Source organism: Saccostrea cucullata, unplaced genomic scaffold (assembly GCF_032062105.1).
Source record: "Saccostrea cucullata isolate Sc308-1 unplaced genomic scaffold, CSIRO_AGI_Scuc_v1 ctg1724, whole genome shotgun sequence".
Lineage (NCBI taxonomy): Eukaryota > Metazoa > Mollusca > Bivalvia > Ostreida > Ostreidae > Saccostrea > Saccostrea cuccullata.
In genome coordinates this window covers 16,764-33,354 of record NW_026937706.1, presented here as the reverse complement: position 1 = coordinate 33,354, position 16,591 = coordinate 16,764, and the positions used below count along the sequence as shown (strand labels likewise).

Genomic DNA, 16,591 nt, shown 5'->3' with positions numbered 1-16,591 from the left:
GTTGCTATGCAAAATTTCATTGCAAAAGCTCAAAGGGTTCTCGAGATATCGTGTGGAAACGAAAGCGTTACAGACAGACAGAAAGACGGACGGACGGACGGACAGACCCAAATTAATATCCCCCACTTTTCAAGCGGGGGACAAAAAAAAAATAATTTCAGTATGCCCCATAACGAAAATATTGCTTTAACTTCAAACTCCTTTTTGTACGCGTGCGCCGAAAAGCTAAATAAGTTACAATACACGTAATTACCATGGTCTCAAGTACGGTAGATACAATCTTTGTTTTTCCGGCACCTATATTGTACAGTCTTTCTCTGCATGCTACAGGTATCTTACAAGAAGCACATGAGTTTGGCTCACTAAATTACTTTAAAGAAAAGTGTTTTTTAAATGTATCCAAATTATCTTTTAATCAATAGCGTATTGATGATAGCAGTTCTAACATGGCTGTTTCTATAACAAACACTGGTATAAAAACAAAAACATGAATTGAAAACCCGAGTTAACTCGATAGCGAACCTTTTGATTATGCCAGTACACATGCGTCAGTTTTCGTTAACAGTGTTTAAGTATATTTTGTTTTTCAAATCGCAGTTGATTTAGTAAAATGCAGTACATTCAAAACCTATTATAGTTTTTACGAAAATATATAATTAAAACTTAATGAAATGTAAATAAAACAACTGAACCATTGTCGATTTCTCACGTTTTTCAGAGACCAATCCAGAAATTTACGTCATGTTCTGCTTAAGTGGGATGGTGTTTGGAATACTTATAGGAATTTGTGTCACGTGGTTGTTTCTCAAAAGGTAAGAACAAACCATTGAATGTTATATCAATATTGAATGAATATGTAAATAGCAGTTAACAACATTATGCTATCTCAAAGAGACTTGAAACGGACTATAGTTAAATTCATATAAACGCATTTACTTTTAGAGTGCCAAAAATGCAGTTGACGGTTAGTCAAGAAATAAATCGCAATATAAACACCACTGGAAAAGACATTTTGAATGATGACGCAGAATATTCAGAAATTCCTTGCATTCAGGAATATTTTAAAGTAAGATTTTTATACTAAAACATGTATTATTTTTATCTTTGTCAATGATATATCTAATGAAATTGACAATATAAAATATCACATCAATAAGATGAATGAAAATACATTATAAAAATTCTTTAAAAAAATTGGTATAAATAGGTGGAGGAAACTCTTCTATCAGGAGAAAAAACAGATGATATTAGGAAACACCGAGATGAAGATATTAAACTTCGTAAAGATCTACAGGCATCACCTTCTATGATTGTACAAGTAGACATCACTGAACCCCTTTTTCAAAGCGATTCGTATCCCAAAATGGAATTACCCGAAGGTAATGAATATGTAGAACCACTGTGTCACGAATATCACCACCTGACACCAATGAACACTATAAGCGATGTTATCATGGAACATGCATCATTCTCTAGGATTGAACAGGTAGATTTAAGTGTACCATCTTGTACAAATGATTCTTATCCAAAACAGGAACTGACTCCCAGGAACACTACAAATAACGAAACCATGCAAACGTGGGATCAAAAAGATAAACATTATTCATCAAATACAGAAGACACTGAAGAAATTAGAGAAAAAGATAGAAACACAAATGTTGTGCAAAACAGTTTTTTGATGTCAGGTATGTCTCAAGAGAGAAAAGTTGGAGAAACTAAAATGTATACTTCTAAGGATGTAGGAGAAGCAGCAGACTCTGTTTACTTTGTTTTAAATACAGGTGAGATTTTTAATTAATTATTAACCCAATATTTACCCCTTTATTCAGTGGATATAACTCATTAGATATTTAATGATATCCAACTGTTATGACTTTATAAAGGGTTTTGCACGAAAGAGATGATGGCACCTGATCCCATCTCTGATGTTTTGGAGATCCGTGTTTGATATGCTCTTATTTTATATTGTTTCGTGGAGTTTTGATTTTGAATACTGTTCGTTATCCCAATATGTTTCATGATGTGAAATAGGGTGAATTCCTATGAAACACTGCAACTTTGGTATAGTGTTGTATAAAATGTGGGATAAAGAAACTCCCATGATAAGTGAATAGATATTATTTAAAAATAAAAAATAGAACCACAAATCATGAGAGATCCCTTATAAGAGGGTTCTTGGAGAAGTTCATGGACGAATTCAATCTTTGTTATAGTTCTTTCAAGAAATTTAAAATAAGCACAATATCATATGTGAAGGATATTTGTTTTGTTGATGTGTGAACATTCTGTGAATTCGATTTAATTGAAATCAATTTACTTCATTTTAAAATCAACATGTTTTGTAACCACGGAGCATACCTAACGGCAATGTAACGTCAAAAACACAGCGTCGAGAATTTCTCATAAATATTATCCCTATATATTTCACACAGTATAGTCAAATACCCACTCATTAAAAACGATTATTTACTACTTGAAATTTATTTTTTAACAATTGTTCTCGTTGTATAATTTCCGTTGTCTACTGTGCTTTCACAAGATGAGCAACTTTAAACCACCTATAACTTTCCATGACGTTTAAACTTTTTGAAGTTTTTGATCAGATTTGAAAAGTTTGACCGTCCTCGTCCGATACGAAGTGACAAACAAATTCCGCCTGTGCCATTTACAAATGTATGCACGACTCGCTTGTGCATATTCTTGTATTCCTTTAACATTTTTATAGCTTACTCAGGAATTTCTCGTTTATAACACAAAATTACTCGTTAACTGTTTTACAACGTAATCCTTTTTTCGTCGTTTTCAATGAAAACTATACCTTAGGCTAGTATCATCACAAATTGATTTTTCTTTCAACGAAGCAAAATTCAAAGCCATAATGTGTAATATAGATCAATGTAACAGTTGTTAATTTAGACGTTTAGGATTTTTCCCTTTTCCTCCATTTCGCAAAGAATATGACAACATACAATTATAGTGTACTGTTTGTAATTTACTAAATTGATTTGCGCCGCGATCCGATTTTTGCAGTTTTTAATTCTGAATAAGTTTGAAAAAATCATGATATTTTGAAAAATTTTAATACAAATTATTTGAATTTATTGTTAATATATTTCTACCAAATTTTGATAACATATGACATTTAACAAAAAAAATTAGACAGAAGTCCACGAATTTTCCGAAAAGCTCTCTTATATTCACAATTTGTGTCGTTTGTATCTTTTATATATATATAAAACTAAAGTATTTTAGAAATGAAATGCGTTTTACAAATAAAAGTTTGATTATTTAAAATGTTGCGGTCATTCACAGAAAAACATCGAACATAATTAATGTCATTGAAATTCCTAAAACAGGAATAATAACTGAGAAGCATAAAGTGGGTTCGGGAAAAAATGAAATATCAAATGTATGAAATATTCCCCTTATTATTCACATGTTAAACTTTATGTTTGGGATTTTTACTTAGAAAAATGTCTGATGGTTGATTTCAAGTTTCATACATTTTTTTTTATTTTTCAAATTCTTATCATCAGGGTGTACTTTTCTGTTTTTGCTTTTGCTTTCTCAGAACAATCTAATAATTTATTCATTTTTAAATCTTTTTCAGAATATTTAAATTCAACTCGGAATGACGTCAAAGCAGAAGGAGTAAATGGCAAATTGTACGTTGAGCTAGAAAAAAGATTTTGAATTTTCCCCCAGTACTAGCTTGTGATGGTTTACATTTATACATGCACTGGTTTGATGTGACATGGAAAATTACTTTTTCCAAATCAGAAAAGAAATATATTTACTCAAACAACAGAAAAGTCTTCAGAATGATGATTGTTAACGAGGTAATTTTCATCTCCTAACAACAGAGTTGGAGGTGATACATTAGCGCAGTCGTACATGTGTGTTTGTTGCTGAGTAGGTCGTACAAGTATGTGTGTGCTTGTTGGTGGGTAGGTCGTACACGTATGTATGTGTTTGTTGATGAGTAAGTCGTACAAGTATGTTTGTGTTTGTTGATGAGTAGGTGGTACAATTTTTTTGTGTTTGTTGGTGAGTAGGTCGTACAAGTATGTGTGTTTGTTGGTGAGTATGTGAATTATTACTGTGCGAAACAAAAGAGAAGTAATTTTCATCGGGACTACCTTAATTTACACATATGCTCTTTGCGTTGAGATACACCGGTTTGTGGTTCCCTTGTTAGAAATAAGTTTACAAACATTACCATTGTTCAAGGCTAACACACCGATAAGAATGTAAAAGTTACACTAACATTACATAAGAATAGAACAAAATAGAATATAAAATACACAACTGTGACTAGAATAAAAGCGTCGATGAAATAAATGAAATTGAGTTGCTTTGCTCCTATATTATATTGTATTGTTTAATGGACTTTTGAGCTTGAATACTGTATATTTGTGAATAGTAATCAATACAATTACTTTGTTTAAAATCACTAACTCTATTTGCATGTTCTTCAAAGTAGATATTAAAAAGGAGCTGAAGTTCCTCTCTAACATTATTTATGCTTAAATTTGGAGGCAAATTCTTAAAATAAACTTGTTTCTATTTACGTTTACTCTCTTTTACTGACTTGATATATTGTTGTGAATTTGAAATAAAGACTCAACACAGTCAACTTAATATCTTAAAAATTTGAAAATGTTGTAATAATTAAAGGTCATCTAAATGAATACATTGTATGACAATTTCCTTATCTATTTAGTAATATTCCGTTTTTATCAATACTTTTAACTCGCCTCCTAAATTATTCAATACTCAAGAGCTATTAAATTATATATACTGCTAACAGAAAAGATGACCTTATGGGTATTCTAAACACTTCGTTTGAAGTCGTCGTATTGAAAATTCTAAAAGCATTTTATTGACCTTATTGTCAAATGAAACATTTTGTTGGGTCATATTTTGACTGATTTGTTTCATAAAGCTGGTTTTGTTTTTGAAACTACATTTAGTTAAATATTGGATATTCCATTAACCTGTTTGATACATAGTGTTAACGACAGATGTGACCTATGGACACGCAATGCTTTATCCTCCTCTCAATTATAATGGAATATTCTTGCAGGGAATGTTACATCAAACATATCTTATGGTGTATCAGCCCTGATAAGGAAAGTTAACGACCGAAAACTTTAAGTTAAAACATCAAAACATTCACAATAACCATTGATGATTTTTATTCTAGTAAATTATCTTGATATGAAACAGGAGCGTCACACTATTTATTGTTTTTATTTCAAGCTTACTAGGATATGTTCTATCACCATATGAATGGAAATACTCTAAACGTCTTTAATTTCACTTGTCTAAAATTTCTCGGTTTGTCAGAAAGTTACCTTTCACGTTGGTTTTAATTTCACGGAGAATCGTTCATAAATATTCAGGTGCTATGCCATGCCTTTTTAGGTAGAAATGAAGTGGAATAATAATCAAGATGGATTAAAGTTCGCATAACATTCTTAAATCCTGAATATAGTGAAATCGAAAACACCGTAATTATGTGTTCCACTTCTACAGTTACTTTTGTTAATTGACGTCTAAATAACGAGCTACAGGTCAAGTAAAACATCAATAATGTTTAATACACACTTAGTAATAAATACAGGTTTTTTGCATATGCTATATGGCTGACGTCACAATAGCCGTATCAGCCCTGCAGGGCTGATAACCTATATCAGCCCCGCAAATCCATATCAGCCCTGCAAGGCTGATACGGCTATTGTGACGTCAATATCACACCCTAAGTAAGTTAAACCACAAAAACAGCACTTGTGATCATACACAATTTTTGGTGGGTTCATATTTTCTTAATTTTAACTTTTTATAAATAAGGTTAATCTTAATTTACAAATACATGTAATAGATTAATGTCAAATTACGGATCTAGTGCATTGAAATAGAAGTAGAAACAAACCCAAATCGTATGAGACAATAGACCATGTGTATGTAAGAAGTCCATGCATGATTATTTACATATTTTCTTCTCAACTTAATGTATGCTGTATTTTATTACTAAGTATGTAATAAACATATTAATACATACCCTTTTCCACATCACATCCTGTATCAGCCCTTGACCAATATCAGCCCTCCGGCCTCCGGCCCTCTGGCTGATATTGGTGTCTCGGGCTGATACAGGATGTGATGTGGAAAAGGGTATGTATTATTCTCTATATAAAAATATCCTAATAAAAATGTATGTTCAGCAAAAGAATACCAGTGTAACCTAAATTATATGCATGATAATGTTTTATGACCACCTACTAAAAAAGAATCCCATTTTGATTTTTATGCCATATTTGTCTTCCCATGGTTAGTATCAGGATTTCCATGTATTTTCAAACACAGTTGTAGAACATTGTTTTTTCTTAAAGGGGCTGACGGTTGTGGCCATTTTTAGACTATATTGATTTCCTTTAGAAGAAGAGCTCCATATAAAGAAAAACAAAATTATAAAATTTTAATACTAAAATGCATGAAATTTTTATTTGCCAAATGATAGTTGACAGCTGTAGATATCATATCTAAAATGAAGTTATATCTGATGGTTAATTTGTTGACCCCAGCCTACTTCAGCCCATTCATACACATTATGAACTGTCAGAGCGAGATTTTTATTTTATGATTGACACTGGTATGGCAAGGCAAATAACACTTTGTCTGTACCAGACACTGAGAGACATAAATTATCAGTCAGCACTTCAGAAATCATCTGAATGATAATTGCTCATTACACTGAACGTATACATGGATAGGCGTATTCATAATTTAGCGGAATCAAGGGTATAGAGGTGTAAACGTAATCATATGAATTGGCGCTACACATGTTCATGCCTTGTTTTGTATAAGTAAATGATTTCTTAGCGGTATTCATGAATTAGCGCATTCTTGCCCACCCCAAAGCCGCTAAAATATGAAGCCCGTACAATACATAGGTGTCATAAGCCTTTGTTTTTCCTGAATATAATACATGTGAATATTTGCTACGCTAAGAGGTTTGTTGATTTTAATGAGTAATCACTATCATACAGAATGAAAACATAACAATTATTAGGACATCATTTCCTTACCCTAAAGTGTGACATGAATTAAAACTGTAATATAATTTTGCGCTTTACAGAATACAGAATTTACTAACAAACCAAGACTATGTAGAGAATCTATATCTTTATATCCATAATGTATGTGTTTAGAATAAGACATCCAAAAATGTTATAAAAAAACTAAAAAAAAATTACCAAATTTTGAAGGATCAGTCACACATAAAGATAAGAAAGTTAAAGGAAACACTAGAGGTACTGTGAGGAATGAGCTCACTAAATGATACCCCCCGCCTCCAATATGATTATAATGGAAAAGTCCATGTTTTGTTGTGGCCGAGAAACCCAAAGTATGTGTCGGATCAAAAGTTAAATAGGAGGTGCACAATGGCAATATGTAATAAAGATTCTGTGAAAGTTTCATTAAATTTCACTCAGTGGTATAAGAGGAGTTGTGGATAAGAGATGGGTACCCCAAAGCGTAACAGACGGACGGACGGAAGCACGGACGTGTCCGTGTTTACGAGAGTGCATTTATTGGGTATTTTTCATGCTCATTTTGTACTTATTGGGTACTTTTTGCTTATTGGGTATACCCAATAAGAAGTGTCGCTAAATGTGCTTAAAACACCTTAACTGGGTATTTGCCGGCAAGTACCCAACAAAACTTGGACACGACGATTTGTCCAAAAAAGTGTCTAAAAAATTGTTTCTATGGACAGACCATGTTTTGCGTTTCGGTTTTACACTCGGAACTCTAAATTCTCGAGAGTTCCCAAAATCAACTTCCGGTAGTCATGATCATAACGGCGTTTGTTTTCACGAAGAAATATATGGCGACTAAGAAACACACGATGTCAACAAGATTGTCTGTTTGACAAGAGCAAAGATAAGTTAATTCGATTAATATTTACCAAATGCTAGATTCTTGCTTAAGGAAAATTGATTTTTAATGTAATTTAAAAGTAATTGTGCACAAAATTGAAATAAGTATCGAAACAATCCATTCTAAGTAGCATTTGTATGTATTTTGAATTTCCTCTGCCTTTTTAACTCTCTTTAGCGCAAGAAGTATTTAGAAAATTATCGTATATTGTTAAATAATACTTTATAAATTGTTAAGTGTTAATTATTTAGTTTTATATAGTCAACCAACTAAGTATGTTTTGACAAGGTATATTGGAAAGCGAAATGAAGATTTTAACAATCGTTTTTCCATAAATCAGCTGTAAATTATCGGATCATGTAGACAGTATTACAAACGTAAAATTAGCAAATTATTTACATTCACTCAATCCACTGAAAGATAGGTGCCATGCAATTAAATCAAAATATATTTGCAGTGTCTTTAATGATTTAATTAAGATGAAAACAAAATAAATTTTGCTTCGTTTTAGATGAGCTAGTGAATGATAAGAAAAGGGAATATTTTAAAAAAAAATTTCATTTTCTATCATAATTATTAATTTATATATAATTAAATTTTGCATGTTAAAATTAAACTTTTTAAATTTTAAAAGAATTACCTTTAGTTAGTACCCTGACTTTTCACTATTAACTTTTTTTCAATATTACTTTTTAATTTTTGCCTCTATATTTAGGCTAGTAACTTTTTACTTGGGGATAGTAACTTTATTGCTGCCACCAGGCTGTTGGCTACTTACTTGAATTTTTTAATTGCTCACTCCTGAATATGATTTAATAGCACAAAGAACTATTAGGTTTACATATGCGAATTTACATGATTATAATTGCTTGTGATCTTAGGATACTTGGATATAAATTTAAGATTCATTTCCCTCATGATATTTTATTCATATTTTTCCTAACTTATGTTACAATAAATTGGTTTAGATTTTTTATTGAACTTACCAATGATTGCAAATGAGATTTAAAACCATAATTATGTTTAGTTGAGGATTAAACGATTTTCAATATATAACAGGTCAACTTCAGGTTTGAACATTGCAGAAAACACAGAAGAAGATGACCCTCAGGAATCGGAAAGTTGTAAGTAATCAGTAAAAAAAAATCAGGAACCCAGGAAAGCTATTTTTAATGTCATGCAAGTACAAAAATACTCTTTAGTCTTCATATTCAGTTTGATAAATTTCCTTAGTATATATTTATTGTAGTGTATCTTTTGATGCCCTTTACTTTTGCAACATTTTGTAAGTTCTATTGTCGACACAATGACCTTGTCAGCAAATACAATTTATCATTAAGTCAAATGCTGACTGGCATTTTTCATGCTAATTGTTAGTCCATTATTTGTACACTGAATTACAACGAATTTTCCATTATTTCCTGATCATGACAAGGATCACACGGCAGGTGTGACTGGTCAGCAGGGGATGCTCACTCCTCCATGGCACCTGATCCCAACCCTTATGTTTCGGAGGTCCGTGTTTGCAATGCTCCTAATTTGTATTGTTTTATAAGCTTTGAGATCGATTACTGTTCGTTATCTCAATATCTTTCCTTTACTGTAATTTTTCATCTTTTCAAGTTCTATCCAGCTTAGTCAATTTTAATTAGACTTTATTCAAAGCATCATTCAGGAAGGGGAGGGGGGTCAAGTGTGTTTCTGTCCATGCCAATATAATATGAAAGTATTGCTTAAGGTTTGGGTCAATTTGAAATCCTCTTTAGTAGAACCATTGGGCTAAATACAGTAATAATGTGAAAGATTTGTCATGTAGTGTAGAGATGTTTTTGAAGATTATGGCCCCCTATTGTACTGATAGTGTTACATTAGAAGTCTAAATTTTCATTGAATAGGTGTAGAATCTTTTTAGAATCTCCCTTAAGAATAAGAAAACTAAAAACTGTTTAATAAATATGCAGCATCTTTTTGAGTGTTGAATTATGATTCCAATATGCTAAAATAATGGCAGTGGGGGGTATTAGGATGAAGATGCAATTAGACATTGAATAGAGAGAGAAAGAGTTGATAAAATTTATTTCTCAATACATATTTGTGAATAAGAAATATACTTCTCCTTCTTGGTTGGGTTAGATCAACATTAAGGGTGATCTTGCTTTGGCCAAGTAAAATACATTTTATACGGACTAGAAATGTCGTTATCTAATTGCAGAATGAATAAAATGGACAGAAGCAGAACTGAAGGAGATGCATGAAATGAGGAATATTTCAAAGAATGTCCGAACAAAACCACTACTCTTGGAACACAAGATAGCAGTATTGCAATATAAAAGAGCAGGTCAATGGAGGTATCATACAGTATAGGCCATGGGAGATACTGAAGAAGAAAGCATGGAACAGAGACAAAAATAAAATCATTTTGACATAATCGTGATATAGGATTAATGCCCTACCTGTAAAATTTTGGCATGTAATGACCTTTCTCTTGCTCTAAGACTACTTACAGTGAGTATTTGATTGAACATCTTTATCCCAATTTGTCGAAAAGATTTTGACAAAGTGGCATAGTGCGTAAGTTTTTTTTTAACCTTTTGATACAAAAATTTCATTCCTCGTATTTGTAACTAAGTTTAAGTTAACGATGAAAAGTTTAGGTGCAACACACTGTTTTATTGGCTGAAAAAATAGTTTGTGATTTCCAACCGAATTCATTCCATAAATATCAGAAGTATTTTTTTTATTACAGGGAAAATATACATCGTACAGGTATCTTAATAAACAGGATTTATTAAAATATTTTTTTACAAGCTTATGTAATTGGTTCAAGTTTTTTTTCTTCATATAATAGAACACAATCTGAGCAACTTGAAGGAAAATATTTCCTCAGGGGTGTGATCTATTTATCTATGTGCCAGTGTGGTTTTTAAGTCTGAATTTTTTGGTACTTACTTACTAAAAGATATTTCATCATAGATAAAATGAAGGTTTAGGGAAAAAATTTTCTCACTATCTTGCTCTACCTGTAATGAGTTATACTTAATGCCAAGTTGCAAAACTTAAAATTTACAATCATGGTTATAAAAATGGTTTTATTTACAGCTAAACAGTTTAGGCACAAAATGCTTATATCTTCCTATAATTTGTAAATTGTACACTGAATGATATTTTGAATGTTAGAATTAAAGTATTCAAGATGTTTTGGACTTTTGTATACTTATGCAGATAAATATGAATTCAACAAGAGAGAGACAAATGTCACACCTATTGGGTTTGCAGTCTATTGCAAGAGTATAGATATCCAAGACATAAAACCTTTTGGGGTAGGGTAATTTGAATGAAAGGTATAAGTTACCCAAGAAATATTGGACAAGTAAACATTACCTGTTGGGAATTATTCTAATGACGGAATGAAATACCCAAGAGGAGTTGGACAGATATCCAATACTGATGAAGCATTCTGAAGAAGTAATTCAAGAAACCCAAGAAGAATTGGACAAGTGTAAATTATCTGTTGGGTGGGATATAGATATCCAAGAAGAGTTAGACAGGTGTCCATTACCTGTTGGGTTGTATTCTGATGAAGCAATTCAAGAAACCCAAGAAGAATTGGGCAATTGTCCACACCTGTTGGGTGGGATGTAGATATCCAAGAAGAGTTGGACAGGTGTCCATTACCTGTTGGGTTGTATTTTGATGAAGCAATTCAAGAAACCCAAGAAGAAATGGACATGTGTCCATCGCTTGTTGGGTTGGATGTAGATATCCAAGAAGAGTTGGACAGGTGTCCATTACCTGTTGGGTTGTATTTTGATGAAGCAATTCAAGAAACCCAAGAAGAAGTGGACAAGTGTCCATCACCTGTTGTATGGGATGTAGATATCCAGGAAGAGTTAGACAGGTGTCCATTACCTGTTGGGTTGTATTTTGATGAAGCAATTCAAGAAACCCAAGAAAAAATGGACAAGTGTCCATCGCTTGTTGCGTTGGATGTAGATATCTAAGAAGAGTTGGACAGGTGTCCATTACCTGTTGGGTTGTATTCTGATGAAGCAATTGAAGAAACCCAAGAAGAAATGGACAAGTGTCCATCACCTGTTGGGTGGAATGTAGATATCTAAGAAGAGTTGGACAGGTGTCCATTACCTATTGGGTTGTATTCTGATGAAGCAATTGAAGAAACCCAAGAAGAAATGGACAAGTGTCCATCACCTGTTGGGTTGGATGTAGATATCCAAGAAGAGTTGAACAGGTGTCCAATACCTATTGGGTTGTATTTTGATGAAGCAATTGAAGAAACCCAAGAAGAATCGGACGTGTCCATCACCTGTTGGGTTGGATGTAGATATCCAAGAAGAGTTGGACAGGTGTCCATTACCTGTTGGGTTGTATTTTGATGAAGCAATCAAGAAACCCAAGAAAAATTGGACAAGTGTTCATTACGTGTTGGGTGGGATGTATACCAGTACATCCAAAAGGAGTTGGACAGGTGTCTAATACCTGTTGGGTCCTACATCCCACCAAAGAGGTAATGTACACATGTCCAATTGTTCTTGGGTAACTTTAATCCCTTCATCAGAATACAACCCAGCAGGTTTTGGACACCTGCCCAATTCCTCTTCGATACCTTCATTCCACCCAACATGCAATGGACATTTGCCAATTTTCTTATTTATACATGTATATATTGGACATGACTTACAAAAGGTTTCTCCTCAAATACTTGTTTGTAATATTGAAGAAAGGTTGAACATAATCTGAGATGTATTGAGTTATGCTTGCAGAATTCAGTTATCTGTATTTAGGTATTCATATATTTCAATATAAGGTATTTGTAAAATATATATCTTAATTGCAAAGATCAATGTTAGGGGTTACAATGGAAAGCTATCACAGAAATTGACAAAATTGTGTGTTCAAACCGAAAGGTTTTCAGTCTTGTCTGAATTTACCAGCAAACAATAAAAACATAATAAATTTGGAATGAATGAAGAATAAGAAGAAAAACCCAATAAAATATGGTCATTGGGAATAATATCCAATAAGATTTGAACAGTTACTACCCAAATAATGCATTCTCGTATGCACACTTTTTTTGTATCCAATAAGCAGTATCCAATAGGACTTGGACTTGATGTACCCAATATATAACCAAATGTGTGTCTGTACAGACGGACGGACAGTCGGACGGAAATACCGATTACTATATACCCTCCCACTTTTCAAGCGGGGGGTATAATAAGGGCAACTTATAGCTAAATTGTAAAACAGACATGATGCATTTTTCTATCGTCGACTTTCCTTATTTAATTTTATATCTCCTGCAATAGTTGTTTCTTGATATTCAAGAATGTGCCCGTTTAACGTCGGCATTTCATAAATTTTATGGTCTTTATAATGACCTTGTCAACAAATATAACCTATTACTGGGTAGTACTGTTACTAACTTGTTTTATATGAAACTGTAAGACCTTTGTTCCTATATAAAATTCAATTACAGAATATTTCATCCACATAAATATGGATGGATTGATAGAAAAGTAAAACATAATTTATTAATCTTTATTAACTTGATGGATAGAAGATTAAGTGATGAATATAAAAAAAGTATTTATTTAATTTCAAATTTTGATGAAATCAATAATAAATGCAACAATTGATTTTTAGCGTTTTCCTTATATTAGCTGTATATGCTTGCATTCAAAAAATCCGGTTTTGATACCATATATCTGGCAAGATTCATGTTGTGTATGTTAATTTTTTTTGTGATGTTTGATTGTATTATCTGTGTAAACATTTTTAGTATACTGATAAAAAAAATGATTTATTTGTTTAATTTGATATAATATTGATTTTAAATAATAATTGGGAAAATCGAAAATGGGTTTTTTTTGTATCTAAGTTCATATTTACTTCATTTTCTAGTAATTTAATTATAATATTTTTTTTGTTAAATGTTAAAATGGAGTTATTTCCCTTTGTATTGTATTATTTTTGTATATTGATTTTATGTTTTATGTTTGTGTGTATTTCAGGACCGGCATTTACGTGATCATGTGTCCATGTGATAAATTTATCTGTTACCGTAGTTTTGTCCACTTCAAAAACCGTAACAATAATAAAGAGTGTAAGGATATGTATAACATATTTATCAATAAAAAGATTGAATGAGCCAATCATTTCTATTTTAAAATGGAAGGAAACGAATGATGGACTAAAATATTCAAACATCTCTTCAAAATTACTGGGGTATCTATTATTGGCTTCAATATCAAATTTTACACAGGATTATCAAAACAAATAATTATCTTTTGAGACTGAAGCTAATTCATTCAACCACATGTACGTCTTGTTCAGATGACATAGAAACAATTGATCACTTATTTGTTGAATGTTTCAAATAAAAGAATTATTATGGTGCAATGAAGATAAAATTGATATTGATTTTAGTTTTGACAGACTATCTATACTTTTTGGTAAATACGAGATCATATTTGATTACTTGAATTTCACAATTTGACAAAACTATTGTAAAACAATTCATTTTTACTAGTAAATATATATTAAGAATGTTTCAAAATTAAATATTGATATTCTTATGAAGAGGATCATAGACAGATTTTTTTACAGAAAAGGTTTTGATGTTACAAAACTGTAAATAAATGAGATATGAAAGGCATTGGCAAAATAGCTGCGATGCACTTAAAAAAACTAATATTTATGATTATTATATTTATGATAACCTGCAATGGAATATTTGATTGTTATTCCAAGGCTTCACTTTATTTAAATATCTATTTATATATCTGCATTTTTATAACTTCTGTCTCTTCATTATTTTGTCTTTTCTTTTCTTCACTAAAAATAACTTTCACAGTTACATGTAAAGGTTAAATTGTTATTGTTGTAAGAAGCGTAAAAGTATAAAGAAACGGATTTTGTATGTGAATATGTATTTATATTTTTAATAAATAAATAAATAAATAAATAAATATATATATAAAGATATATATATATATATATATATATATATATATATATATATATATATATATATATATATATATATATATATATATATATATATATATATATATATATATATATATATATATATATATATATATTTATTATATGATTGAATAATTTCCTTCTATCTGATTGGCTGAGATCCAACTATGTTAGAAAAATACTACGTTGTATTGACCTGCACGTGACGTTCCAGGTCAATACAAGGAATTATTGCAGGTCAATATAAGGAATTATTGACCTGCTCCATTTTTTCTGTTACAATGTGTTCTTGTTGAAATTTCTTGTTAAAACTTTCAATGAAAGCAAAGAAACAGTCCTGTAGGAGTTTGCTATTATTTAATCATATAATAAAACAGTTATTGCTGTTTTTTACGGTCAATACGATGATTTAGCCACCTTCGAAGTACAATATTCACTTCGCCCTTCGGGCTCAGTGAATATTGTACTCCTCAGGTGTCTAAATCATCGTATTGACCTTAAAAACAGCAATAATTGTATAATATATATATATATATATATATATATATATATATATATATATATATATATATATATATATATATATATATATATATATATATATATATATATATATATATATATATATATATATATATATATATATATATATATATATATATATATATATATATATATATATATATATATATATATATATATATATATATATATATATCGGAGCAGAGCAAACACGGACACCCAATATATCGGTGGTGGGATCAGATGCCATGGAGGAGGGAACATTCCCTTCCGACCTGTCCTGCCCTCAATGTGCTCCTTGTCATGTTCGAAAAAAAAACCCGGAAAATCCGTGGAAAACTCAGTCTGTAAATAATTGCCTAATAATCAGTAGGAAAAAAAGTAAGTCAGCATTTGACTCATTGATAAATATTGTATTTGCTGACAAGATCATTGTATCGACCATAGAACTTACCAAAGGGTGACTTTAAATTAAACGGTTGATATTCTTGTTTCATTAATTTGTTTGTCCATAAATAATAATGATATTGACATGCTGAGTTTTCTTTTTAAAAGTGCTGTTATTAAACGTAATAGGTGATAAACAATCTCACTTTAAAACTTATGTTTTAAGATCTTTGAAAATAAAATTGTAGTTTTCTCATTTTTTTCAAATCAAGCAAAAATCTTTAAATATTGCTACAAAAAAATCGCTATTCCTTTCAATCTATTAAAAGAGAATAGAAAATAAATGTTTTTTATTTAAGGGTAAAGAAGTGTTCTTCAAAATCAAATCACATTGAATAATTGTTATATTATTGATTTGTTTTATTCATGATATTGCTTTAAAAAGGCAGGATTTTTATTCTTTTATTTTGTGGTTTTTGTTTTAACTCCTTTCAAGTGTTGGTTTTATAAATCCCTGAAAAGATTGAATAAGCTTACAAAAAAAAAAAATAAATAAATAAATAAAAAAAAATGCACGTTTTAATTTGTACAAGTATGATAAGGAAATTGAATAAAGTACGTACCGCATACTCTAACAAAGGTCACAAAATTTGAAACTTTAGTTAAAAACAGGAAGATTTGATTAAATATCGCAGTGTTTTAAGAGGACCATTTAATTGGTACACAA

The 16,591-nt window shown here is 30.9% G+C and overlaps 1 protein-coding gene across 1 annotated transcript; it reads left to right on the top strand.

The window, feature by feature from the left end:
* Positions 1-446: 446 nt before the first annotated feature.
* Positions 447-3,904, top strand: LOC134248718 (uncharacterized). Its single transcript, XM_062731121.1, has 5 exons — positions 447-471; positions 719-812; positions 943-1,066; positions 1,208-1,781; positions 3,611-3,904. The coding sequence occupies exons 1-5, from the start codon at positions 447-449 to the stop codon at positions 3,691-3,693; spliced, it is 900 nt and encodes a 299-aa protein (XP_062587105.1). The 3' UTR covers positions 3,694-3,904.
* The last annotated feature ends 12,687 nt before the right edge of the window (positions 3,905-16,591 follow it).

Excerpts from the sequence above, each read along its gene's own strand:
- LOC134248718 (XM_062731121.1), top strand. The coding sequence starts at position 447 with ATGGCTGTTTCTATAACAAACACTG. Across the intron at positions 813-942 it reads ACGTGGTTGTTTCTCAAAAG|AGTGCCAAAAATGCAGTTGA; the intron begins GTAAGAACAAAC and ends ATTTACTTTTAG. Across the intron at positions 1,067-1,207 it reads GCATTCAGGAATATTTTAAA|GTGGAGGAAACTCTTCTATC; the intron begins GTAAGATTTTTA and ends TGGTATAAATAG.